Source organism: Myxocyprinus asiaticus, chromosome 5 (assembly GCF_019703515.2).
Source record: "Myxocyprinus asiaticus isolate MX2 ecotype Aquarium Trade chromosome 5, UBuf_Myxa_2, whole genome shotgun sequence".
NCBI lineage: Eukaryota > Metazoa > Chordata > Actinopteri > Cypriniformes > Catostomidae > Myxocyprinus > Myxocyprinus asiaticus.
Genome location: NC_059348.1, coordinates 10392304 through 10418641, shown reverse-complemented (window position 1 = coordinate 10418641; position 26338 = coordinate 10392304). Strand labels below are relative to the sequence as shown.

At 37.9% G+C, this 26338-nt stretch overlaps 1 protein-coding gene across 7 annotated transcripts in view; it reads right to left on the bottom strand.

Annotated features, from left to right (window-relative positions):
• Nucleotides 1-26338, bottom strand: part of LOC127440754 (gastrula zinc finger protein XlCGF57.1-like) — a 65844-nt gene that overhangs the window by 22271 nt on the left and 17235 nt on the right. For 2 of the 7 annotated variants that reach the window (XM_051697589.1, XM_051697595.1), the window contains exons 1-2: nt 8505-8723; nt 4986-5243 (exon numbers count right to left, since the gene is read on the bottom strand). The exons of 1 other annotated variant lie outside the window; for it this stretch is intronic. In XM_051697589.1, coding sequence (XP_051553549.1) covers nt 4986-4989 — 4 coding nt within the window. In that variant the 5' untranslated portion in view covers nt 4990-5243; nt 8505-8723. Of the gene's footprint in view, nt 1-4985; nt 5244-8504; nt 8724-19385; nt 21792-26338 lie in introns of those variants that run through there. 4 more of the 7 variants (XM_051697593.1, XM_051697592.1, XM_051697591.1 and 1 more) reach the window with 4 other exon arrangements.

Sequence of the window (26338 nt, the reverse complement as noted above, 5' to 3'; positions counted from 1 at the left end):
CAGAAAGAAGCCTTTACTGCACCAGTGCCACAAAAAAGCCCGGTTACAATATGCCCGACAACACCTTGACATGCCTCTGGCACACTGTAATTTGGAGTGACGAGCCCAAAATAGAGCTTTATGGTCACAACCATAAGCGCTATGTTTGGAGAGGGGTCAACAAGGCCTATAGTGAAAAGAATACCATCCCCACTGTGAAGCATGGTGGTGGCTCACTGATGTTTTGGGGGTGTGTGAGCTCTAAAGGCACGGGGAATCTTGTGAAAATTGATGGCAAGATGAATGCAGCATGATATAAGAAAATACTGGCAGACAATTTGCATTCTTCTGCACGAAAGCTGCGCATGGGACGCTCTTGGACTTTCCAGCACAACAATGACCCTAAGCACAAGGCCAAGTTGACCCTCCAGTGGTTACAGCAGAAAAAGGTGAAGGTTCTGGAGTGGCCATCACAGTCTCCTGACCTTAATATCATCAAGCCACTCTGGGGAGATCTGAAACATGCGGTTCATGCAAGATGACCAAAGACTTTGCATGACCTGGAGGCATTTTGCCAAGACGAATGGGCAGCTATACCACCTGCAAGAATTTGGGGCCTCATAGACAACTATTACTAAGTATTAATAACTAAGGGTATGCAGACTTTTGAACAGGGTCATTTAATTTTTTTCTTTGTTGCCATGTTTTGTTTTATGATTGTGTCATTCTGTTATAACCTACAGTTGAATATGAATCCCATAAGAAATAAAAGAAATGTGTTTTTCCTGCTCACTCATGTTTTCTTTAAAAATGGTACATATATTACCAATTCTCCAAGGGTATGCAAACTTTTGAGCACAACTGTATGTATTTTGTAAACTAATCCAGTCTTTTCCAATGGCCGGTAATTTTTGACTGGTGAAATAAAACCAAAATATATATTTTTTAAAAATGGTCCAAATTTGTTTGTGTTTTAAGATACCATATGTGAAAAAAGTCAAGGAATTTTATACCAATTGGATTAAGTAAAGAAAAAAAACCCTAAGAAACTAAAAGTAATCTGGGTCAAAATGACCTGAACACAACATAAGGGTTAAACAATGAATAAATCAGTATTAAACCTGAAATGACTCTTAAAAATTAACTAAATTAAACAATTTGCTTCGAGCAGTGGGATATAGGCATAGGTGATACAGACAGCTGCACGAAGTGGCAGCGGTCTCTGGGGCTGCACCAGGCGGGGTGCTCCCTCTGCTGGCATGAGACACATACAGCATTTTCGGGACAGTTTAGCCATCCGTACTGCTTGCCCCGCTCATTTAAAATGAATTGTGATCTTGTGAATAACTTTTTTGAGCGGCTCTATGTGCCTTATTATAAGCATAATTTAGGAATATAAACTTTATTATGAGCATAATTATCAGCAAAAAAGTATCATAAAACCTGCAGTCAGGTTTGAAAGGTTTGATCAATTAGTGTATGCCACTTGTGTATTTCTCTGTATATCCGTTTCTTAATGAAATCTTGGCCAAGTTTGTTTCTTTTTCTAGCAGGGTAAAAAGGTGTAAATATTGTTTTGAATATTTGGTGTGTTTTTAGGGTCATGTATGATATTTGGTCCTTCACACGGTGACGATAGAACATAATGTGCCACCCCCCAATTTCAAATGACCTACTTTTTAATTCATGTGATCAAATAATCGATTGATTGAGCACTCTTTCAACTTTAAATATTCAACTTGAAAAAAACACAACTCAAATATTGCAATTAGATTTTTCTTTGTGCCTTTGCCTACCGTGGGCAACAATGAAACTGCTCCTCTCACCTACATCTTGCCATTGCAACTCAGTTAAGTGGTTGGCGCTGTGGATGCATAAAGGAATAGTTCACCCAAAAAGAAAGTTCTGTCATTATTTAAAGTGATTGTATTGTTTCAGAGGCTTGGAATGTATAGTCGCTTTTCCACCATCAGGCCGGATGATTCTCAGCATGGTACGGAACGGTTACAGTTGCATTTCCACATAAGCACGGTTTGGCACGGCACAATTATAAAGCGTTCTCGGCTCTGATTTCTCGGCAGGGTTAGCTAACTGTACTCAACCGTTCTCAATGGTGCTGGTGGAATGGCCTTAGTACGCAACAACTTACGATTGTCAATTTGCCAATGCCAAGGTAATTTATAGAGCTTTCAGTTGTTTCCAGCTTGCCAAATTCACTAATATTTGGCTTAAGTTAATACAAATAGTGTATGTTTGGTGTATGTTCATGATGATGGTTTAACTAGTATTGGAGCCTACATTTATTTTTCTACACACCTCTACTTCTATAATATTTTGTCAATAATTATCCTTTTTAGCTAGTCTGGGAACTTTTACCCAGACTTTCAGCATGTTCATGCCTGGTGGCATACAAAACCCCTCAGCAAATGATGGTAAACCTCTTGCCTCTTTCTCTTTGCTTTCCTTTTTGTGACATGGACCATCTTTCCTGTGTATTAGCAGAGTAAAACCAGGGGAAAAAAGCAGTCCTAAAAACTGGAATATGTGGTCGTCATCCTCCATTGTGCACTCTCTCCAATGCCTACCTCTCATGTCATCGCAAAAAGATGGATTTGTATTAGGGTTGGGAATCGTAAGGAATTTTATGATTCCGATTCCTTAATGGTTCCAGTAATTCTTTTAGTACCTTTTTTTAAAATAATTATCTGGAAATTAGTAATGCAATTCTTATTGTATTTACTACCCTATTTTTAGTATTTACTATTTTAAATAAACAAATCTAAATCAACAAGAAATGTGATGGCATATTTCATTAATTCATTTATTATTTTATACAATTCCACTTATTATAACAAAAACTCATGTATCTTTAATTATACATTGTCATATGAACTTTCAGTCAGTAACTGCACTGCTTGATTTAACAGAGACACAGCTCATCATTTAATTTAATTTTTAAAAAAATTATCCCTTTTTTCTCCCAATTTGGAATGCCCAATTCCCACTACTTAGTAGGTCCTCGTGGTCTACAATCCAGGTGGCGGAGGACAAGTCTCAGTTGCCTCCGCTTCTGAGACCGACAATCTGCGCATCTATTCATGTGGCTCGTTGTGCATGACACCACAGAGACTCTGCATGTGGAGGCTCATGCTACTCTCCGCGATCCATGCACAACTTACCACGTACCCCATTGAGAGTGAGAACCACTAATCACGACCACGAGGAGGTTACCCCATGTGACTCTACCCTTCCTAGCAACTGAGCCAATTTGGTTGCTTAGGAGACCTAGCTGGAGTCACTCAGCACACCCTGGATTCGAACTCGTGACTCCAGGGGTGGTAGTCAGCATCAATACTTGCCGAGCTAACCAGGCCTGCCGACACAGCTCATCATTAAATAAACAGTGACAGTTCCAGAGACCGTTTAGACTTATGTAGCCTAATGTTGTACTTCAGGGTTGTGAGATTTCAACAGTTCTTATTTAATTTTGAGTTGGACATTCATATCTTGCACATCATTATAAGATTACTTGTATACCAAACTATAAATGGAAGCGCTGTATGTTTCGTGCTGTAGATTTAAAAGAAACGGTTCATTAGGGAATCGAACTATACCAGAAGCATGGATGTTTTGCGCTGTAGATTCTAAAGAGCCAGCACTGGTAGAGCTGTGTGTTTTACGCTGTAGAGTCAGTAAAGGGCAGCGCTGCTACAGAAATGTGCTACTGGAAACACTGTCAGAGTATTTCAGGATGGTGTTCCGGAAAACTGCATGCTGGAGAACCATTAACGGAACCGAAATTCACGAAGATTATACGATTCCTGTATTCCTGTATTCCTGAAGAATGGAACCGGTTCTGAACAAGAACTGGTTCTCGGTTCCCAAACCTATCTGTTATGGACATTCTCCTGATTTCACTGTACCACAGTGGAAAAAGAAACCGTAACTGCGCCAACTGGCACAGATCGGCATAGTTTTGTGACGAGAACTGTTCTGCCTGTTCTGGTTGCACCAGCTATACGTAAGTTACAACTTAGCCAAGTTGGGGCGTAAATGGGCACTAAGTCACAATTTATGACTAAATATTTGAGCGTTGCACCCTTAAACTTAGGTAGAATGTAACCCTACATATAATCTAAATATTTACGGCAGCCTCCGATCAGGAGTAAGGGTTGGAATAAAAAAGCAGAATGATATTTAATGACATTAATGAGCTCATGTTTTGTGTGACAGACTTCAATCCTTTAGATATATATGATTATGTTGACATTTACACTTGTTTACATTCACAAGAGACAACATTATGTAAAAGACCTTTCATACAGCCGGTGCAACCCTACCAGCTGTGCGTAAGGTCTCATGATTGTTGGGACGTAAAGTTCGCACTAAGGGCTTAGTAACTACTAGTTAGTTTGTAACTAAGTCAGTGCTTAATTTGGTTGCACCACCTGTTCTTAAGGCAAGACTTAAATAGTAGGTCATAAGCTCCCCGTAAAGTAACACGTAGTCACATAATATGACGTTTACCTGTATTTAGAAAATAAGCGGCCTTGAAATTTGAACACCAAAGTGTTAAAATGCCATGCACTTCAGTTGTATCTTGTTACGGTTAATGTCCAAACCTTGTTTTCTCACATAACTGTCAGCTGTTATAAATTATATCCCCATTTAAATACGTTCCATAATAAATTATAGATTTAATAAATAGTATATTCAGCCTCTGTAAATAATATTATTCAGGAACTGTATCTAAAATCATAACGGGCAAATAAATAAATACTAATACAACAGGCTGGAAAAATGTATTCATCTTAATATCCTATATATTTTGTATGTGTTGAACCTTGACACCGGGTGACACACACCAGAAAGTGCACCGTTAGATTGGTTTTATGCTGAAGAGCCGCTAAGAAGTAAGTTTTTACATAATGTTCTCTCCTGTAAATGTAAACAAGTGTAAATGTCAATATCATATATACACTATATTGCCAAAAGTATTCACTCACCCATCCAAATAATTGAATTCAGGTGTTCCAATCACTTCCATGGCCACAGGTGTATAAAATGAAGCACCTAGGCATGCAGACTGCTTCTACAAACATTTGTGAAAGAATGGGCCGCTCTCAGGAGCTCAGTGAATTCCAGCGTGGTACTGTGATAGGATGCCACTTGTGCAACAAGTCCAGTCGTGAAATTTGGAAAGCCTTCCCAGAAGAGTTGAAGCTGTTATAGCTGCAAAGGGTGGGCCGACGTCATATTAAACCCTATGGATTAAGAATGGGATGTCACTTAAGTTCATATGCGTCTAAAGGCAGATGAGCGAATACTTTTGGCAACATGGTGTATCTAAAGGACTGAAGTCTGTCACGCAAAACATGAGCTCATTGATGTCATTAAATATCATTTAATTCTGCTTTTTTATTCCAACCTTTATTCCTGGTCGAAGGCTTTCGTAAATATTTAGTTTATCTGTAGGGTTACGTTCTACCTAAGTTTAACGGTGCAACGCTCAGGCTTCCGTAAATATTTAGTTTATCTGTAGGGTTACGTTCTACCTAAGTTTAACGGTGCAACGCTCAGGCTTCCGTAAATATTTAGTTTATCTATAGGGTTACGTTCTACCTAAGTTTAACGGTGCAACGTTCAAGCTTCCGTAAATATTTAGTTTATCTATAGGGTTACGTTCTACCTAAGTTTAACGGTGCAACGTTCAAGCTTCCGTAAATATTTAGTTTATCTGTAGGGTTACGTTCTACCTAAGTTTAACGGTGCAACGCTCAGGCTTCCGTAAATATTTAGTTTATCTGTAGGGTTACGTTCTACCTAAGTTTAACGGTGCAACGCTCAGGCTTCCGTAAATATTTAGTTTATCTGTAGGGTTACGTTCTACCTAAGTTTAACGGTGCAACGTTCAAGCTTCCGTAAATATTTAGTTTATCTGTAGGGTTACGTTCTACCTAAGTTTAACGGTGCAACGCTCAGGCTTCCGTAAATATTTAGTTTATCTGTAGGGTTACGTTCTACCTAAGTTTAATGGTGCAACGCTCAGGCTTCCGTAAGTATTTAGTTTATCTGTAGGGTTACATTCTACCTAAGTTTAACGGTGCAACGCTCAGGCTTCCGTAAATATTTAGTTTATCTGTAGGGTTACCTTCTACCTAAGTTTAATGGTGCAACGCTCAGGCTTCCGTAAATATTTAGTTTATCTGTTGGGTTACGTTCTACCTAAGTTTAACGGTGCAACGCTCAGGCTTCCGTAAGTATTTAGTTTATCTGTTGGGTTACGTTCTACCTAAGTTTAATGGTGCCACGCGCTTGCGTAAATATTTAGTTTATCCGTAGGGTTACATTCTACCTAAGTTTAATGGTGCAACGCTCAGGCTTCCGTAAATATTTAGTTTATCTGTAGGGTTATGGTCTAAGTTTAATGGTGCAATGCTCAGGCTTCTGTAAATATTTAGTTTATCTGTAGGGTTATGGTCTAAGTTTAATGGTGCAACGCTCAGGCTTCCGTAAGTATTTAGTTTATCTGTTGGGTTATGTTCTACCTAAGTTTAATGGTGCCACACGCTTGCGTAAATATTTAGTTTATCTGTAGGGTTACGTTCTACCTAAGTTTAATGGTGCAACGCTCAGGCTTCCGTAAATATTTAGTTTATCTGTAGGGTTACGTTCTACCTAAGTTTAACGGTGCAACGTTCAAGCTTCCATAAATATTTAGTTTATCTGTAGGGTTACGTTCTACCTAAGTTTAACGGTGCAAAGCTCAGGCTTCCGTAAATATTTCGTTTATCTGTAGGGTTACGTTCTACCTAAGTTTAATGGTGCAACGCTCAGGCTTCCGTAAGTATTTAGTTTATCTGTAGGGTTACATTCTACCTAAGTTTAACGGTGCAACGCTCAGGCTTCCGTAAATATTTAGTTTATCTGTAGGGTTACATTCTACCTAAGTTTAATGGTGCAACGCTCAGGCTTCCGTAAATATTTAGTTTATCTGTTGGGTTACGTTCTACCTAAGTTTAATGGTGCAACGCTCAGGCTTCCGTAAGTATTTAGTTTATCTGTTGGGTTACGTTCTACCTAAGTTTAATGGTGCAACGCTCAGGCTTCCGTAAATATTTAGTTTATCTGTAGGGTTATGGTCTAAGTTTAATGGTGCAATGCTCAGGCTTCCGTAAGTATTTAGTTTATCTGTTGGGTTATGTTCTACCTAAGTTTAATGGTGCCACACGCTTGCGTAAATATTTAGTTTATCTGTAGGGTTACGTTCTACCTAAGTTTAACGGTGCAACGCTCAGGCTTCCGTAAATATTTAGTTTATCTGTAGGGTTACGTTCTACCTAAGTTTAACGGTGCAACGCTCAGGCTTCCGTAAATATTTAGTTTATCTGTAGGGTTACGTTCTACCTAAGTTTAATGGTGCAACGCTCAGGCTTCCGTAAGTATTTAGTTTATCTGTTGGGTTATGTTCTACCTAAGTTTAATGGTGCAACACTCAGGCTTCCGTAAATATTTAGTTTATCTGTAGGGTTACGTTCTACCTAAGTTTAATGGTGCAACGCTCAGGCTTCCGTAAATATTTAGTTTATCTGTAGGGTTACATTCTACCTAAGTTTAATGGTGCCACGCGCTTGCGTAAATATTTAGTTTATCCGTAGGGTTACATTCTACCTAAGTTTAATGGTGCAACGCTCAGGCTTCCGTAAATATTTAGTTTATCTGTAGGGTTATGGTCTAAGTTTAATGGTGCAACGCTCAGGCTTCCGTAAGTATTTAGTTTATCTGTTGGGTTATGTTCTACCTAAGTTTAATGGTGCCACACGCTTGCGTAAATATTTAGTTTATCTGTAGGGTTACGTTCTACCTAAGTTTAATGGTACCACGCGCTTGCGTAAATATTTAGTTTATCTGTAGGGTTACGTTCTACCTAAGTTTAATGGTACCACGCGCTTGCGTAAATATTTAGTTTATCTGTAGGGTTATGGTCTAAGTTTAATGGTGCATTGCTCAGGCTTCCGTTAATATTTAGTTTATCTGTAGAGTTATGTTCTACCTAAGTTTAATGGTGCAACGCTCAAATATTTAGTAGTGCGTAAATTGTGACTTAGTGCCCATTTACCCCACAATTTGGCTAAGTTGTAACTTACGTATAGCTGGTGCAACCAGACCCTTGTCTCTACCAGTCCCACAGCAACAAATGGTAAAATTAACAGTTTCCAGTTAGCATGATAACCGATAAGTTTGTTAACATTGCATCATGTATTTCAAACGGTTCAACTACAATAAAATAACATATTCTGTACAAAGTACTTCACGCAATAACACTTAATTTATTTAGTGCAGCATGGTAAATTGATGTGGTACTGTAATACCCTCCATGCAGAACATTTACTTGAACATGCACAATAGTGTTGCAAACTGTCCCACAATCTGTCGTCAACAGCCGAATATCTGTTTGCAGAAACGTCTGAAATATTGACACGTGATACACGCGAACACAAGAAAACAAATGAGAAATCACTCACCAACTTCCTACTTGCAGCACCGTACCTTGTTCTGTTTGTTCATATAGCTCAGTGGAACCTTCTTGAACAGGCAGAAACCAAAGACTAAAATATGTTTCTTAATTTACTTTACTAAAATTAAGCATCTAGATCTCGATATGAAGGACAAAAAAAAAAAAAAAAAAAGAAAACACTAATCACTGACACTAAAATCTCCCAACATGACCCCACACTGATGGAGATGCTTCTTTTTTGGTTAATGGACGTTCACTCCTTAGGAGCATTACCGCCATCTACTGTACAGACTTACAGTCTGTTTGCAGAGTCATAAACCCCAAAACATATTTTTTGATTAGTTAACAGATATGTACAGGTTACACATAACTGAAAACAACAATAGCACTCATTATGTTTATTGTTAAGGGGAGAGTGTTTATTTTTTCATTTTATTGAGCCATTTCATTCTTCTGAACTTAGAAACGTTGGCGCATCGTCACAAAAATGAGGTGGCCTATGGGTGATTCCTGGAATTCTTGAAATAATTATTATTTTAAAGCACATTTGATTAATTGTCTGAATACTACACAACATTTGGCAAATTTTAAACCTCCAACAAATAAAATTTTCCCACCTCAGGCATCAAAGCCCTTTTGTTATTTTTGTCTGATTTGGATTTGTTTGGTTTTTTTTTTGTTTTTTTTTTTTGTTCTTAACCCCATCATGGACATCTCACAGGACCTGAAGTGGGAGACCCACATAGACTTATTTTTGAAAAAGGCCCAGCAGAGGTTGTACTTCCTTCGCCAGCTGAGGAAATTCAACCTGCCACAGGTGCTGCTTATACAGTTTTACTCAGCGGTCATTGAGTCTGTCCTCTGCACTTCAATAACTGTCTGGTTTGGTTCAGCTACGAAATCAGACATCAGAAGACTACAAAGGATAGTTTGGACTACTGAGAGGACTTTTGGTTGCCCCCTGCCCTCCCTTCAAGAACTGTACATTTCAAGAGTGGGGAAAAGGGCTGGAAAAATCACTCTGGACCCCACTCACCCTGCCCACTACCTTTTTGAACTGTTGCCTTCTTGCCGGTGCTTCAGAGCACTGAGCACCAGAACCGTCAGGCACAGGAACAGTTTTTCCCTCAGGCTATCCATCACATGAACAGTTAAAACTGCCCCATTGAGCAATAATTATGTGCAATAAACAGCTTAGTCTATTATATTATTTAATATATCCTACCTCTTCTGCATTACATTCCCCTGCACTATCAGTACATAACAGATTGTATTTATATATACACTACCGGTCAAAAGTTTTGAAACACTTGACTGAAATGTTTCCCATGATCTTAAAAATCTTTTGATCTGAAGGCGTATGCTTAAATGTTTGAAATTAGTTTTGTAGACAAAAATATAATTGTGCCACTATATTAATTTATTTCATTATAAAACTAAAACTTAATAATAAAAAAAAAGGTTTTGAAATTGATGACTTGGACCAAATAATTAAGAAAAGCAGCCACTAAGTGCCAACATAGATGGGAACTCCTTCAATACTGTTTAAAAAGCATCCCAGGTTGATACCTCAAGAAGTTGGTTGAGAAAATGTCAAGAGCACATGTCTGCAAATTCTAGGCAAAGGGTGACTACTTTGAAGATGCTAAAATATAACACAGTTTTGATTTATTTTGGATTTTGTTTAGTCACAACATAATTCCCATAGTTCCATTTATGTTATTCCATAGTTTTAATGACTTTACTATTATTCTAAAATGTGAAAAAATAATTATAATAAAGAATGAGTAAGTGTTTCAAAACTTTTGACCGGTAGTGTATATAGTCTTGTGTATTTCTACATACAGTATACTTATATTTTCTATTCGGGCATGGGAGGCGGGCATGATAAGGAGGAGGCTAAAGGCTACAGCTCCTAGCGTCATTCGCTAGTGCGCCACTTTAGGCCAGGGGAGTGAGGTTTAAACATACTGCACAGCTATCACGTACCAGCAGGCTTCTGTTACACTCACCCCCCAAAACCTCACTCCCATCCGGGTCACGGCACCACTGTAACCAGTCCTTCGAGCGGGATTCGAACCGGCTTCAGCCGGTATGGGAGGCGGGCGCACTAATGAGGAGGCTAAAGGCTACAGCCCCTAGCGTCAGTCCATAGTGAGCCTCTTTAGGCCAGGGGAGTGAGGTTTACACATACCGCACAGCTATCACGTACCAGCTGGCTTCTGTTTCATAAGCATACTTGGCAATAAAGCCCATTCTGATTCTGAGAGCAGACAGCTGCAGTCAGTTGAGGAGTGAAATAAGAGCTGTCAAGTCGGACAATTCTCCCCTCTCCTACTGGACCAGACACCTTCGAGATCAAAGGCAGATATCGCGTGATTAACGTTCATGCACTGTTGCTGATAAAGTGGATATCATTAAAATTCTTTTGCTTTAAAATTAAAATTAAAATGATGAAAAAGACACTCAATGTTCCTGTTATTTAATCTCGCCAATAAGACGTGTCTTTCCATCCATTTTTAGTTTAATAATGACACGTATTTTAGATATTTCAGAAATATGATTAAAATCACATATCCCATTCAGAGATTGAACTGTCAGAGTGTTAAGAATATTCACATATAATTTAAACACATTAAGCATGATATTAGAAATAAAGGAAATCAAACATTTTAGAAGAGAACAAAACATCACATCACAGTTGTTGTTTTTTTTATTCGTATAATGCCATACGAACAAGACGTATTTATACAGTCACCATTATAATATATGTTACATTGCCAGACACAATAATTTACTTTGCTGTTTTGTTATTTGTTTTTCATAACAGTTGTTTATGCCAATGAACATTAAGCTGTGTCATCAGCAAGTCGTTTCCCATCATGCTTGCAGTTTGCACAGATGGGAAAATCCAACTGCGTCGCTTCGCTCCCACGAGACTTTTTTGGCACACGTCACCATGACATCACAGCAAGTCAGACAGATTTCTAACAGGTGTTGTGCCCGAAATCTGTGACTAGAGGCCGCTGTTCAGTAAGTTTTCATGTGAGAACATGTCCGGTGCTCGTGCTTAGTGAGCATCACCGCGCGCTGACAAGTGACGTGAGAAACAGGCGTGTCGATGGAGCGGGGATGTTTAATGCGAACAGATTTCTAAAAGACGCATGCTATGACAAGCAGTTCATATACCACCGTGTGTTTTACTTTTAATATTGTTGTTCTTGAGAGGTTACGTGACGCCATTCAAAGATCGGACATGTAAACGGCGAGCTCTGCACACTTTGCTAGTTTTAATACCTTTTATGACATAAACCGGTGAGATTTGATACACTCTGTTCCATAATTGTTCTAGGAAGACAATATGTCAAAGATTTAAAAATCCTCAGGCTCTGGAGACATTAAAAGACACTTACGTGCTCAAGCTGACGCTCCCGAGCAAGCCCGAAAGAAGTGCGGGAATTGCGGCGAAAGATGTTGAACATGTCAACAATGCTGACAACGGTCATTGCTGACTTGGAGGATCATGCTGTGATACGTCGATCGATCACTGCCATGGAGGCGAAATTTACTGATGTGGTCACAAGAGTGGGGGATGTCGAGAAACGGATCAATTATCTGGAGTCATCGGAGAGGGAATTATCTGCTAATCTGCTAGCGACCAAGGTGGAGACAATCCACTCATATTAACATTTGACATTTTGACATATAAAAAAAATTTGATTGTGTGTCAAAAACAAAATTATAAAGACTATACTCCAACATTAGTGCAACAATCAAACCCCGAACTTCCCCCATAACCAAACAAACAGAAAAAAGAAAAGCTTGCGCATTAACCCCACACACTATAGAGCCAAATGGCGTCTATCCCTCCAAACTCAAACAATGCATGCACGCCTACAAGAGCCCCCGGAAAACAACCTTGCCGTCATATTGCTCAAGTCCGGTGATTCTATACAAATTTTGTGAGGCAGAATTACACAACAAAAGATAATCTATAAAACAAACTCCAGTCAATAAACGGAATAAACACAAAGAGCATGTAGATTCATCCACAGAACTTTCCCGAAGGTGTGTTACTCCACAAAACAAACTCCAGCTGCTAGGCGGAACCAGCACAAAAAGGCGCTCAGATTCCTCGACCAGTCAAACGAATGTTCAGTGAGCCGGCCCATTTGGCTGCCACATGAGTGCAACAAATGACCTAATCACTCCAATGTCTTGCAAGAAATACTCCACAAAACAAACTCCAGCCAATAGGAGGCATAAGCACAAAGAGTGTGCAGATTCATTCACCAAGCTGTCCCGAAAGGAGTGTTACTCCACAAAACAAACTCCAGCCGCTAGGCGGAACAGAACGAAAAGAAACAAAAAAGGTGCTCAGTTTCCTCTAACAGTCAAGTGAATGTTCAGTGAGTCGGTCCACTCAGCTGCAACATGAGTACCACAAAATAACTTACTCCATTGACTTTTTGAAAGACATTGCTTGCTGTGGGCATGTGAATGTTTTTCGGCCATCCTTAGCATCTATTCTCAATTTGGCTGGGAACATCAGTGCAAAAGCGACCTTCCGTTGATGTAAGAGTTTCTTGCATTCCTTGAATCTATCACGTTTCTCTCTTGTCGAATTCACAAAGTCTGGGAACAAGAAAATCCTGTGGTTCTTCCAAGAAAGCCTTCCTTTACTCCTCACCTTGTGTAACACAAGATCTTTATTGGATGATCTTATCTATCGATATTCCGCTGGCTATGGTTCTCCATGTCCTCCAACTTCTCCCAGACGCACTCCAAATCCACCTTGGTCGCTAGCGGATTAGCAGATAATTCCCTCTCCGATGACTCCAGATAATTGATCCGTTTCTCGACATCCCCCACTCTTGTAACCACCTCAGAGAATTTCATCTCCATAGCAGTGAACGATCGACGTATTACAGCAAGATCCTGCAAGTCAGCGATGACCTTCGTCAGCATTGCCAACATGTTTAACATCTCTCGCCGAATTTCCCTAATTTCTCTGACCAAATTGACTCCCTCGGGGCTCGGGGCCTTCTCGGGGGTGTCAGCTTGAGCAAGTAAGTGTCTTTTAATGTCTCCAGAGCTCAAGGATTTTGAATTCTTTGACATATTGTCCTCCTAGAACAGTTATGGAACAGAGTGTATCGAATCTCACCAGTTTACTTTTAATATCGTTGTTCTTAATTACTTGTATTATTCCATTTATTATTGTTTCTTTGTGCACAAAATTATTTTTAATATTAGTGTTATTGTTTTTATTCTTAAGTCTTACATCTATTCACCACACTTACTCTGGTGATATATCCACTTTGGTCTATGAAAAGCAGGTACACCAATGCTGACAGTGGAATATTAAATTATATTGATATTAGAGGCTGCCAAAATATGTTACCCCTATTTAATTTAAAGTTAGTGTTTCTAATGTTCACCAAACTCATTCAGGTGATGTCTAATCTCTTCAGTGTTATCCTCTAAAAGATTCATTCCTGTTGTATATGACAAAGTATAGAGAAACAGCAGGGTCACCAACTCTGACAGTACATTAGAGATTACCAAAATCTGTTACCTCCCTTTATTCTCAAATAAATGTGTCTGTAATGCTACAGCAACCTGAGAAGCATCCTCCAAAAACAATGCTGTATCATCTGTTAACTGACTTATTATTATTTCAGAACTATCAATAGTGATTCCTTTTAAGGGACTTTCTTTAATATGCAAGTTTAGAAGTTGCATAGCTATCAAAAACAGGTATGGGGAGATTGGGCATCCCTGCCTGACCCCACAATTTAAAGTAAATCTAGGAGAAGTACCACTGCTGAGTTTTATAGAGCTATTACCATTAGTGTAAAGCATTTTAATGGATCAACAAAAAGAGTCACCAAATCCCACCATGTGATGGGCTGGTATCAAAAATGTATGTTCCAGGGAATCAAAGGCTTCATAACAGTCCAAGAAGAGAATAAAACAATCATTAGAAATAAGGTCAGAATAATCTAATATGTCTAGGACCAGACCAGTGTTGGGTAAATTACTCTAAAAAAGAAATTAATTACTAACAACTAATTACATCTTCAACAGTATAATTAGATTACTGTACTAATTACTCTTTCTGAAAAGTAATTACATTACTTATTACTAATTACTTTCTAAAACACTGATCATCTTCGACCAGATGAAAAATACAAGGATAGACATGAAACTGTTCTTTTAATTATTTCAAATAAATCATATAAAATCAAATAAATTATTCATGAACTGGCCAAAGAATTTAAGGGGGCTGCATTAAATTAGAAAACATACATTTTAACATTAGACATTAAATTTTGATTTTAAATTCACTGTTGTTTTATATAGAATTGTTCTAGAGTCTATACAGTATTTAACGCAATTATATCAGAAGTAAATGTAATTAAATTACTGAAAAATTAAGAGAACTCCCTTACTTTAAAAAAGAAGCCAGCTGGTACGTGATAGCTGTGCGGTATGTACTTGAAAAAAGTTATTTAATTACAGTAATTAATTACTTAGTAATGGATTACACCCAACAATGGACCAGACATATGTTATTGGAGATATGTCTTATTTGTAGGAAGCCTGATTAACATTCATCGATAAATTATCCAGAACACATTTCAGTCTTTTCACCAAAGCCAGAGCAATTATTTTATAATTATTTAACAATGTAATTTGCCGGTAACTATCAGTTAGGAGGGGATCTTTTTTGAGTTTCGGGATTAAAGTTATTAGCTCTTGACACAGAGTATGAAGAAGCGAATCTTTCTCTGCATATACAGTACCTTAAGCAAAAAAGGTGCTAAATTCTTGCTATATGCTCTACTAAACTCAGCAGTTAATCCATCTGTTCCTGGAGATTTATTACTTTTTAAATCGTTAATGGCGTCAATATTTTATTTTAGTCTAAGAGGGGCTTCACACATGTTACAGTCTTCAATACTTGCTTCGTACTTGGCAAAGACTCAAACTCAGAAGTACATTGCTGACAAAATTTAGAAGTGTATAAATTACTATAAAACTCAGCACAAAAATTGGCGACGGTTCTGGGGTCATAAACAATCTCACCATTAAATATGGTTATTTTTTGCTTTTTGCCTCTCAAGTCTAAAAAAGTGGTTCTGTTCACCCTCTTCAAGCCATTTTTTTCAAGATCTTATAAACGTTCCTTCAGCTTTTCATTTGTATATGTCCTCTAATTGAGATTGCCATTCAATAAGTTTTGCTTTCTCCAATTCTGATCATTCTTCTATTTTTTTTTTTTAGATGATAAAGTGTCAATTTTAATTAATTTTATCCTCATCAATTTTTCTCCTCCTTGTTAGGTCACTACAATATTTTCTAAAAAAAAATTCCCAATTTCAAATTTAAGATGTTCCCAATTACTTCAGTAATTATTATGTACTGTATTTTTGCTTTATTCCAGTAGGACAAAATTAGCTTCTCTATACTAGAGAATTATTACTAAGTGAATTATTAATTTTCCAATACGCAGGTTTTCCTTTTAAATTGGCTGAAGATTTAAGGGAAATGTTGATAAAAATAGCCTTGTGGTCAGAAAATGGGGAGGGAATTATATCAGTCAATATTTTCTAAATCCTTAGAAGTAGGCCAAAAATCAATCCTGAATTGACTCGATAATGAATTATTGTTCCATATAAAGGATTTCTGTAATGGGTGAGATTTTCTCCATGTAGCGATTAAGGAAAATTTCTGCAGAAATGTAATTAAGTAATTGGAATGAAGATTACCAGTTTGTGGGGGCCATCTGTCCATTGCATTATTTAGAACTACGTTAAAAACACCTCCAAAGACTAGTGACGAATTAGGATACTTGGCAAAACATGTGAAGCACCCTACCCCCTAAACTATCAAAAAAGGCTTTATTTTCTTTTTGTAAATTATAACCTTACACATTAATGATAATACCCATTAAATTTGACATTTCAAGTGGCCCAATGCATCACAATCTGAACTTAACATTTTTCCTGTAAATCGATTTTTCAAAATACAAACCCCAGCGGAGTGTCTAGTGCCATGAGACATCCACAGATCAAATCCCCATTGCGATCTCCACAAATTAGCATCTTGATTATTGGAAAGACTCTTGTAAAAAAAAAAAAATTAAGTTTTAAAACACTTAAGATACAAAAAGATAGCTTTCTGTTTAACAATGTTATGTAACCCTCTACAATTAAGAGAAACACAAAAGACAAAGACATAACAAAATAAAGACTTAGTACCGAATTTTTAACTGTCAATCCAAATGTATTCACCAGGGATGAGATCAGCAATCACTTTTTTTTTTTTTCACCAAAACACCAACTGTTGTAGTGTTGCTTCCTTTTAGACGCTACAATAATAGCAAAGGCATCGGTCGCTTACCAGCAGAAAAAAATACCTTCAAAGAAGAATAATCAATGTTTCCCAGTGTTTTTCAAGAACTGAAACAAAAATATGAGCTGAGACTCAAGCATGGGGAGGAAAGAAGAAATATCTTTTCCAAATCCTTAAAGTCATGGTAACCATAGTAAATAACTCAGCATTGGACAAAATAGTGGTTTGAGCACAGTTTGAGTTTCAATCATGGAGAAAGAAGTATCCACAGTTGTTTAAGTAGGTGGCAAAATCTCAACACCATCTACAAAGGCACGACCACTGACTGAAGGCTCTCTTCTTTCCTTTTCTGGATTTTTCGACTTGTGGAGTTTCATCCTTCTCTCTCTGTCGGCAGGAGGCAAATCCTCAGTGATCCTCATGTGGTTGTCCCTCAGAAAGTTATCATCTTTGACAGCAATCCAGACAGCACCCCAGAAAAATCATGAAGTGAATTGGAAAATAAGTCCTCTAGGCAGTGGCATAGGTTTCATTTGAACCTGTGGGGGAGGGCGCTACATCCATTCCTCCTGCACTTCAGGTCTCTAGCAGGTGAGGAGGCTTTTCAAACAGATAGAATAACAGAATAAGTGATGTGCAGGGATATTTAGCGCAGGAAGCGATAGTGTTAGCTTGCTCACTAGGACATTGCAAACAGTCACGGAATTTAGCGCTGGACCGAACTGATGCAGACTGGAGCGAGAAGAAGTGCCTGTCTGTGCGGGTCGACGGTGCGAGGATCCGCCTCTGCAATTTCAGCTGCACTTTTGCTTCGAGCCCCCATTCATTTCCAACCCTGGTCTTAGCACTTTTAAGAAATGGTCTGAAAACATTTTCATATGCCTAATGCAAGCTCTGAGTAGCCTATATGTAACACTAGAGAACAGAGCTGCACAACAAGGACAGACACATGATTTGGGGGGACAATTCACCCCCTTCTAAGCATTGAGGGGACGTGTACCCCCTGTCTCCCCTAATTCTATGCCAGTGCCTCTAGGTGTGTTGTTACCTGGCTTTTTACAACCTAGTCGGTGAGCCACATCCACGATATCAGGTAATTTGACTTTATATTCCAGTAAAAGGCTCTGGCACACTTTGATGACCTCTTAACGAACATCCTCTCTTTCTTTCTCGGGAATCCCATGGATCCTCAGATTCCATCTACGTGAATAGCCTTCTAGCAGAGCAAGATGTTTCTCTTGCTCTGCAACACAATTTTCAGTGTATTTTAGACGAGACTCACCGTGAGTAACTTTGTCTTTCAATATATTGACATCAGTGCAAATAAACTCAAATGATTCCTTCAATCCAGTAATTTGTTTTGTGTTTGCACTGACCTCTTCTTTCATTTCGTTAATCACACGAGTTTTTTTCAACCAAATTCTCAAGTGCATTTGATTTGTTCTGTACCAGCCTAGTTTACAAGATCCGAGAGCTGCGAGAGGATAACAGCCATATCCCTGCCTCCAAGTCTTCGTTGCTTGACAGTAGGAGACTTGCACGGAGTTTCAGGGAGACAAGGAAATTCCTCCTCCGCCATCAAAATCTCTGGACCAGTTTCTTGTTTGAGATAGACGTGCAAATTGTCTGTAACAAGTTGCTGAGATAATCTTTTACAGGAGTTTCAGCCACTGGTGTACTGCCACTAGTTTTGTTAATTGTGCTAGTATTAGCACTTGGGTCAGTCTTACCAGCCTTTTATCCAGTAATTTTTTTTTTCTCTGAGCCACCCTTTATGGTTTCCGATGAATCACTGTAACGTCAAACTCAACAATCTATCATAGTCTTAATTGTAGCAACACTATACCCTAATGAAATATTTTGGGATTGCAGAGCTCATCAAAAACACGTGCGATCAGAGCGCCATCTTGGAACCGCCCCATCCATATGCCCTAATTCCTTCAAAGGGTTTAGCCTCCAGAATGAGAGCTTCGGAGGGTGGAAGGGTGCAAGGGTGCAAGGGTGTAAGGCTCAAAAATATTGGTCATTCGGAACGCACTTCTGCATCATCTATCCAAACCAAAGGAGACACTGCCGTCACACTAAACCTCCTGCACCTACTCAGACATTTTTTTATACATGTTTTTTCCTTACTATTAACTATTTTAGTATGCAAACTGAAAATAAATGCTTTAAAACTTTTAGACTTTAGGAAGAAATTTAAGCTTCATGTTTAAATATTTGTTTAGTTATTTAACAAATATGATCCAAAAAAATTAACCAGTATACAAATGTACAGTTTATGTTAGATTATTCAATAAATAAAATGCCACTGTGTATATTTCTTTTATTTCAACTTATTAGAACAGATTGAGCAAATATACAGGAAAATATCACAAACATTAGCCAGTTTCAGACAGAAAGCCAGGGGTTTTAAAATGCTTTTAAAAGTTCATTATAATAATTAAAAGCCTTTATAAACCACAGAATTTTTGTTTAGAGAACAAGATTGTGTTAAGAGGTGCAGCTGGTTTAATTTACAACAAACCTGCAGATTTATGACGTGTTGTCCGGTTCCGGTTCGCTTGGCAGCATAGTGTCAATCAGTTGAACCCTACGGAAATGCCCAATTTGAAAGGCCCTTCGAAGCAGCTATTTATGAGCCCTTCGGTTTGGAATGACCCTTTAACATGGCGGCCAGGACCGTTCTCCCTTTGAAGTGCCCTTTGGAGGTGGATTTATCCCGTTTGGAATGCAGGGTCTGGGTGCTTCTCAAATGGAGGGCTGCAGCCTAGTTAGTCAGTATCCTTCCTAGTCCAGACCGTCTGACTTTGAGGCTGTTGGCTAGACTCTTCCTCAGCATTCAGTGCTACAATGAGACGGTCTAGTCAGTGTGTGCATGGCAAACCATATGCATACAACCAAGTGATATTTTACTTTTAGAAAACCCATATATTTCAGAAAACGAGAAATATGTCCATAATCTCAAAATTATTTTAGCAAAATGTTTTATTCACAAAGGTAGTCACTCAGAAAAAGCCTTTATATAATACATTTTGCAACACTGATCTTAGAATTTATATTGAAATCCTCAATAATGAAAAAAGGAACCCTAGACTTGTAAAAACTATAAAACTTTTAAAGCTTTTCAAATTTGTGACATTGCCCTTTTATTAATTTAATTTATTTGTTTGTTGGTTCTTTGTTTCTTCTGATTTGTTGTTTTGTCTAAACTACTTGGATTTTTTATTTTTCTACATATTGTCATTGTTGCAAATGCAAATAAAACTTGAAGAGAGAGAGAAACAATTAAGCTGCGCCATAAAGGTTTCCACCTCTGCGGTCACGTGACTCGTTTTCCGGCATTTGTTAAAATAATTTGGGACATGTGCAAAGGATTGTGGGTGATTGAAGGTCATGAAGGATACACCTGATGCATCCTCAAAAAAATATGGCAATCGAAAGGCTGCGAAACGAGGCTGCCTTCCAAGGGTCCTCACAATTGAGACAGCCTTCGACTAGGGGTGGGTAAAAATATAGTATTTCCGATTAATCGCGATCTTCATTTGAACGATCTCAATATCGATTCTTAAATCCCAAGATCGATCCTTCACTCAATGCGCAACCCTTTACTACAATGAGAGGAAATCACTTGCATTTGCAAACAAATTTCACGCTATTCGACTAAAAGGTATATATTTGGCAACTGGCTGGTAAATGTTTACATTTCTTTCACCGGTAATTGTGTAGTTTAGTCGTGAAGTGTTCAGCAGCGAGATCCTTTCACAGCGTGTTGAGAGTAAAAGTTTTTCCGTGTAATGTGTGTCCAAGACAAATCCACGCAACCCATTTGACATTGAATACTGACTCTTTTAATACCCTTTCTGTTATTTACAGTCAGTTGTTGATCAAAAACAACTACAAAAATACATTTAATTTTAAACACGCATCACACAGATGAGGTAAAGCCATTTGAGTCTCTCTAGTTAACATGCACTCATTTAAAGGTGCTGTTTAGAGAAATGCCATTTTTTGTTACAGTACCAGTTCTAGCACGTTCAACAAATCAATGTAAATACAGTAAAAGACTGTAAAAATGTTACAGAAATAAAATGTTACTTGATTAATGAGTATTAACTGTAAAATACAGTAAAACATTTTTAATATATTTTAAAAGACAATACAGTAGTTTTTACAATAAAATGTTGTAAAAATGACATCTTTTAGATTGAAAAAGTATGATTTTCCAGTATAATTAATGGTAAAAAATTTATATTATGTTTAACAAGAGAGTACATGTACTTTTTACAGTAAATTATTGTTAAAATTACGGTAAAAAAAAAAATAATCGGGCATTCCCAGAACTCCCTGCGTGACCCAGTTCATTATATTTTATAGGAATAGTTTCTTCTTATTTTTAATATCAGTTACGTACATTGGGGTGTTCTGTGTTATATCTGTTGTAGTTTAATGTTTACTGAATTATTTTAATTTCACATGTGTTACGCTGATGGTGTTTAGTGTTTGTGTGAGTGACACTGAGCACTGTCTCTGTTTATTGGTCATTGCTCCTGGAAGAGCCTCTATTGATCCACTTCATGTCATCATGTGCTCTTCTAACAAATACCTTAAAGTAAAAAGCAGATTTTTATAGTTTCAGAAGGCTAATATCAAGTTGATGTTTTTTTTTTTACTGTAAATGTAACAATTTTTATTTATTTTTTACAGTGCCATCGTGGTCATGTGAAATACTACTGTTTTAACTGTAAAATGTACAGGTTGTTCTGTAAAGTTGTTTACATTTTTACTGTATTTTTTACATAATTATTCTGGCAACCACAGCTGCCAGTTTTTTTTTTTTTTTACAGTGTGTAAATAGTTCAAATTAAGCAATTTAACAATAAATATGTAACAAAAATAATATAAGAAATATAATATTTATTGATTGAACACATTTATTTGTTCATTCAAAAATAAAAAATAAAATAAAAAATGTTACCAAAATGTGATCAAAATGTGACCAAAATGATGAAAAAGTAATAAAATATAATGAGTAAAATGAACATTTTCCTAATGTACCTAGTTAAAAGGTCCCCTGTATAATTAACAACATTTGCTGAGAGATAATTTCTTTTATATGTAAGCAAAAGTGACATTATAACTGAAATAAACCAATATGAATCGATATCGAATCCAATCGAAATCGGAACTGAACTGAGAGCTTGTGAATCGGAATCAAATTGAATTGGGAAATCTGTATCAATACCCAGCCCTACCTTCGGTGCTTGATGACGTCAGCTGAGATATCCAGCCTAACGAGGCTGCAGCCTTCCGATTGAGAAGCACCCTCTGCTCTCCACTGAGTCCTGGTCAGATCACTTCGGAATTGTATCCCGGTACTCAGGACGTATATTTGAGCAAAAGTGCTCTTTCGCACAAAAAACACTATATTCCTCAAATTACGAAAAAAAAAACTCTAAACATTGAAAGAACTAAATGAAATGGTTATGACAAACAAGGCCAATAAATGCCTTAACAGCTTTAAATAGATTATATTAATCTCATGCATTGACAGCAGAATGCTTAAAGGTCCGTGCTAGAAACCAGAATAAATGTTTGTTGAACAGTGTCACCTATTGTACAGGGGTGAAAATGTTTTTCATTTGATTCATTTCCATCTTGGTGAGAGTAGACCTTTTGTCGTAACATTTTGGGCATTTGAAGATATTCAGTGGGCAATACTTTTCAATAAATTTGTCAAACATTAATTGATGCTGAAGAAGGCAACACACTAGTTTAAAGATGCACTATGGAAAGATTTTTTTGATAAAACATATGTCCAGTTATTCAAAGAGTACATTACAAAATCTGTGTCCAAACCCAATCTTTGTCTGTCTGTATTTACAATGGTAAGCCTACAATATAGCAGCTGTCTGTTCGGAATTGGCACAGAAATTTCAGGCTTACATCATTCGTCCTTGCATGTTTATGTCATGTTCGTAAACACAGAAAAAGATGGCCGGCTACTGTCGTGTGTGTGTGTGTATGTGTGTGTCAGCTAGGGAAGCTACAATATTGCATTTTGAGAACTGTTTGACAAAGCCATTGACTTTCCTATTAATGTACTGTAACATGTTTACTAATATTCATGACTTCTGAATATAATATTGCTGTGGTTTTGAGGTTCCCTAGTTATTTATTTTACCCCAAATGCATACGTTGTCTCACTGTCCAATGCCCTATTAGCAGATAGTCTGTTAAAATAGTGGACAATAAATAAAATAAAAAAAATACACTATGTACACAAGGTAGCTCCCATGAATGTATCCTATTCTTTCTCAATTTGTTCATTATGTGCCTATTTCAAAGTACAGTAATGTATATAATATAGTTTATTCAGTGTGTAACCATCTCTATATTATAGCTTTACGGCCAAAGAAAAGATTAAAGGAGACGTTTTATTATTGTAACTGTTATAATTCACATTTCTGCATTTAAGTTTTATAAGTTTATTAAAGCTTATTTTATTCCCATCATTAAATCCTTTTTGTCTATTTTCGGTTACAATTTCAGTAGTATTACGGTTCACGCGTATTTTCCACTGAGGCTATAGATTGTAATATAAAAAATAAAAAAAAGGTATTTTTCTATTGAACTCGCGTCAGCCATATCATGAGTGTCACCTATTAAACGTAGGATATGTGCAGTAAAATACAAACATTAAAGGGTTCATATCATGAAGATTCAAATTGTCTATGATAGTGTCATACTAAATAAGAGGTCATTGCACTTTACAAACATATTGTAAGTTTCCTAACTGAATTTTTTTCTCCAGCCCAAAAAGAGCATTTATTGTTTCCACCCTGCAAAAACGACTCATTTTGAAACTGGCCACACCTGTGATGTCAGCATGTGGTGTTCACTTTTTAATAGCACCGGCCTCTATGTAATCACTGGTGCTTAAACACTGAAAGTGGTACACCTGTAACTGTAGTTTGCTTTTAACCAATGAAGAGTCAAGGTCCCCAGATGTTGTTGTGTTCCTGGTTGTGGAAAAACTACATCTCTGCACAGCCTTCTGAAGGACCCCAACTTTAGGAATGACTGGCTCATTCAAATGAAGCTCCTGAACGTGTCAATGTGGGATTATATGTTTGTGGCACATTTCTTTATGGATTCTTTTCATAACCAAGATTCATCAGTGGTGAATTCTCAGGACCAGCAAATCCTTCTCTGCTGGCCTAACATGCCAAATAAATATTTTTCATCCTTTCATTCTCATTGACCTTTTTGCCTATGCATTTTTAATCGCTTTTCACTTTTAATTAATCTGCAAACAAATAGAGAAAAATGAAAAGTTTATCCAGTAAGAAGTTATTCCTTGATGCTTACGAGCGAAGCGTGACAACTGTTTCACAAATCGCATGCCCGAATCAGTGCGTGAGTTTGAGCTCCACCCCGTCAGGCCTTCAGAACTTTCACAGAATCTCTCAACAGTGCAAATGAATGTGCATCTAATGTCCGATGATTTATTTGTTCTTGGTGGGTATGATCTTTAGGATATGTCCCAGTCGAGGCCTTCTAGCTGACCTTGAGTGACGCAATCACATTTTATGTGATGTAATTTGAAAGTGTAGAGTGTGAGATCTTGCTGATGAGTCGACTGTCATCACTGCTGGTATTGCCATTGAGAAAGAGATCCTTATGGATTTAAAAACCTGAGCTGTTCTGCATGATCGTGCGATTGCTAAATTTATTAAACAGGAAAGGAGGACTGATTTTCACTTCAAGCAAATTGGTAAGTGCTTTTTGCATTGTTATAGCAACATCAGGAGTTTTCTAAGTGTAAATTTGTGTAAACAGGTGTATAAAACATGGTAAATTATAATCTCTTTTGATAATCGTACACCTGTAACACAAATGCTAGCGCTGCAGCAATGTTTATCAGTTGGGTTGCTAGGAGACATCTCTAATGAGAGTCAAACCCCTGCTAAGCTAACGGGAGCGTTGCAGTTTTGTTTCCTTAAACGTCATCTTCCGAATATCGGGGAATGGAATGCATTAATGGTCGGAGATATCAAGTAGGAATATCCCACATCCAACTTGAATGGAACGCAGTATAACCGTGTACCCTGACGAAACGAAATTTATTGCAAGCAACATTTAAATCACAAATATTATTAGATAGATTTCTCCAGGTATTATAGACCTCCTTGGTAGATTCATATAAAAAATTATGATTTTGAATGTCTGTTCGGGAGACGTTCATTTCACAAAACAGTCATGCTGCATTTAAAATTAGGCTTGCTTGAGCATTAAGTGTCGTTTCAAGTTCTGGCTTTCATGCGTGGACGTGTTTTTAAAATGTCAATTGGTATTATTAGTTAGTGGTGACATAATGTATGATGCCCAAAGGCATAGGGTGTCTTATTATTGTGAAACTGTGTTTACTTAATGACATGAATCACACTGAAGGTCTAGACTTAAAATGCATGGCCTGCCACTGAGACTCAGGCTTTGCAAAGAAACTTGTATTGAATTTGATGCTGTGGCAACAATATTGGACATGACAGTAAAGCCGGTAAAAAGCATCTCAGCTCGTATCTCAGCCTGGATAAAGCAATGTCACCTACAGCTTAACCTTGCCAAGAGAGAACTTCTTCTGATCTCAGCCAACCCGTCTGTTGACCACAACCTCTCTATTCATCTTGGTTCAACTACGCTAACGCCAACCAAGACCGCCCGGAACCTGGGAGTGGTGGTGGATGACCAGCTAAACTTAAGTGCCCACATCTCATCAACCACCTGGTCTTGAAGGTTCATGCTCTACAACATCAGGAAAATCAGACCTTTCCTGTCTGAATACGCTACACAGCTCCTGACCCAAGCTCTAGTCATTTCAAGACTGGACTACTGTAATGCCCTGTTGGCCGGTCGGCCAGCTAGCACAATTAAGCCACTGCAGATGGTCTAGAACAATGCAGCATGTCTGGTCTTCAGTCAACAAAAGAGGGCTCACCCCACTCTTGGTTTCACTACACTGGCTGCCAGTAGCTGCCCGCATCAAATTCAAGGCTTTAACTCTGGCCTTCATTCTTCAGGACAGCCAATGGAACTGCACCCTCTTCAATTCACTCCTCCAGGTTTGTCCCAACTCGCTCTCAGCGGTCAATAGACGAGCAGTGCCTGGTGGTCCTGTCACAGAGGTACAAAGTCCATTTCACGATCATTCACTCTCTCTGTTCCCTCTCTGATGGAATGAGCTTCCAACCTCCACACGACCTGCTGATACCATCTCAGCATTCAAGAAACACATCTGTTCCGTGAGCACTTAACCAATCCACACTAAATGCACTTACTATTTAACAATTACAAAAACAACAAAAAAAAACATTTTCTGTCTCTTCTCTTTCCTGACACATGATGCATACTGAAGTGGCTAGACAAGGGAACCCTGGGCCAACAGTCCCCCATTACTCTCTCTACAGCTGGACACAGATT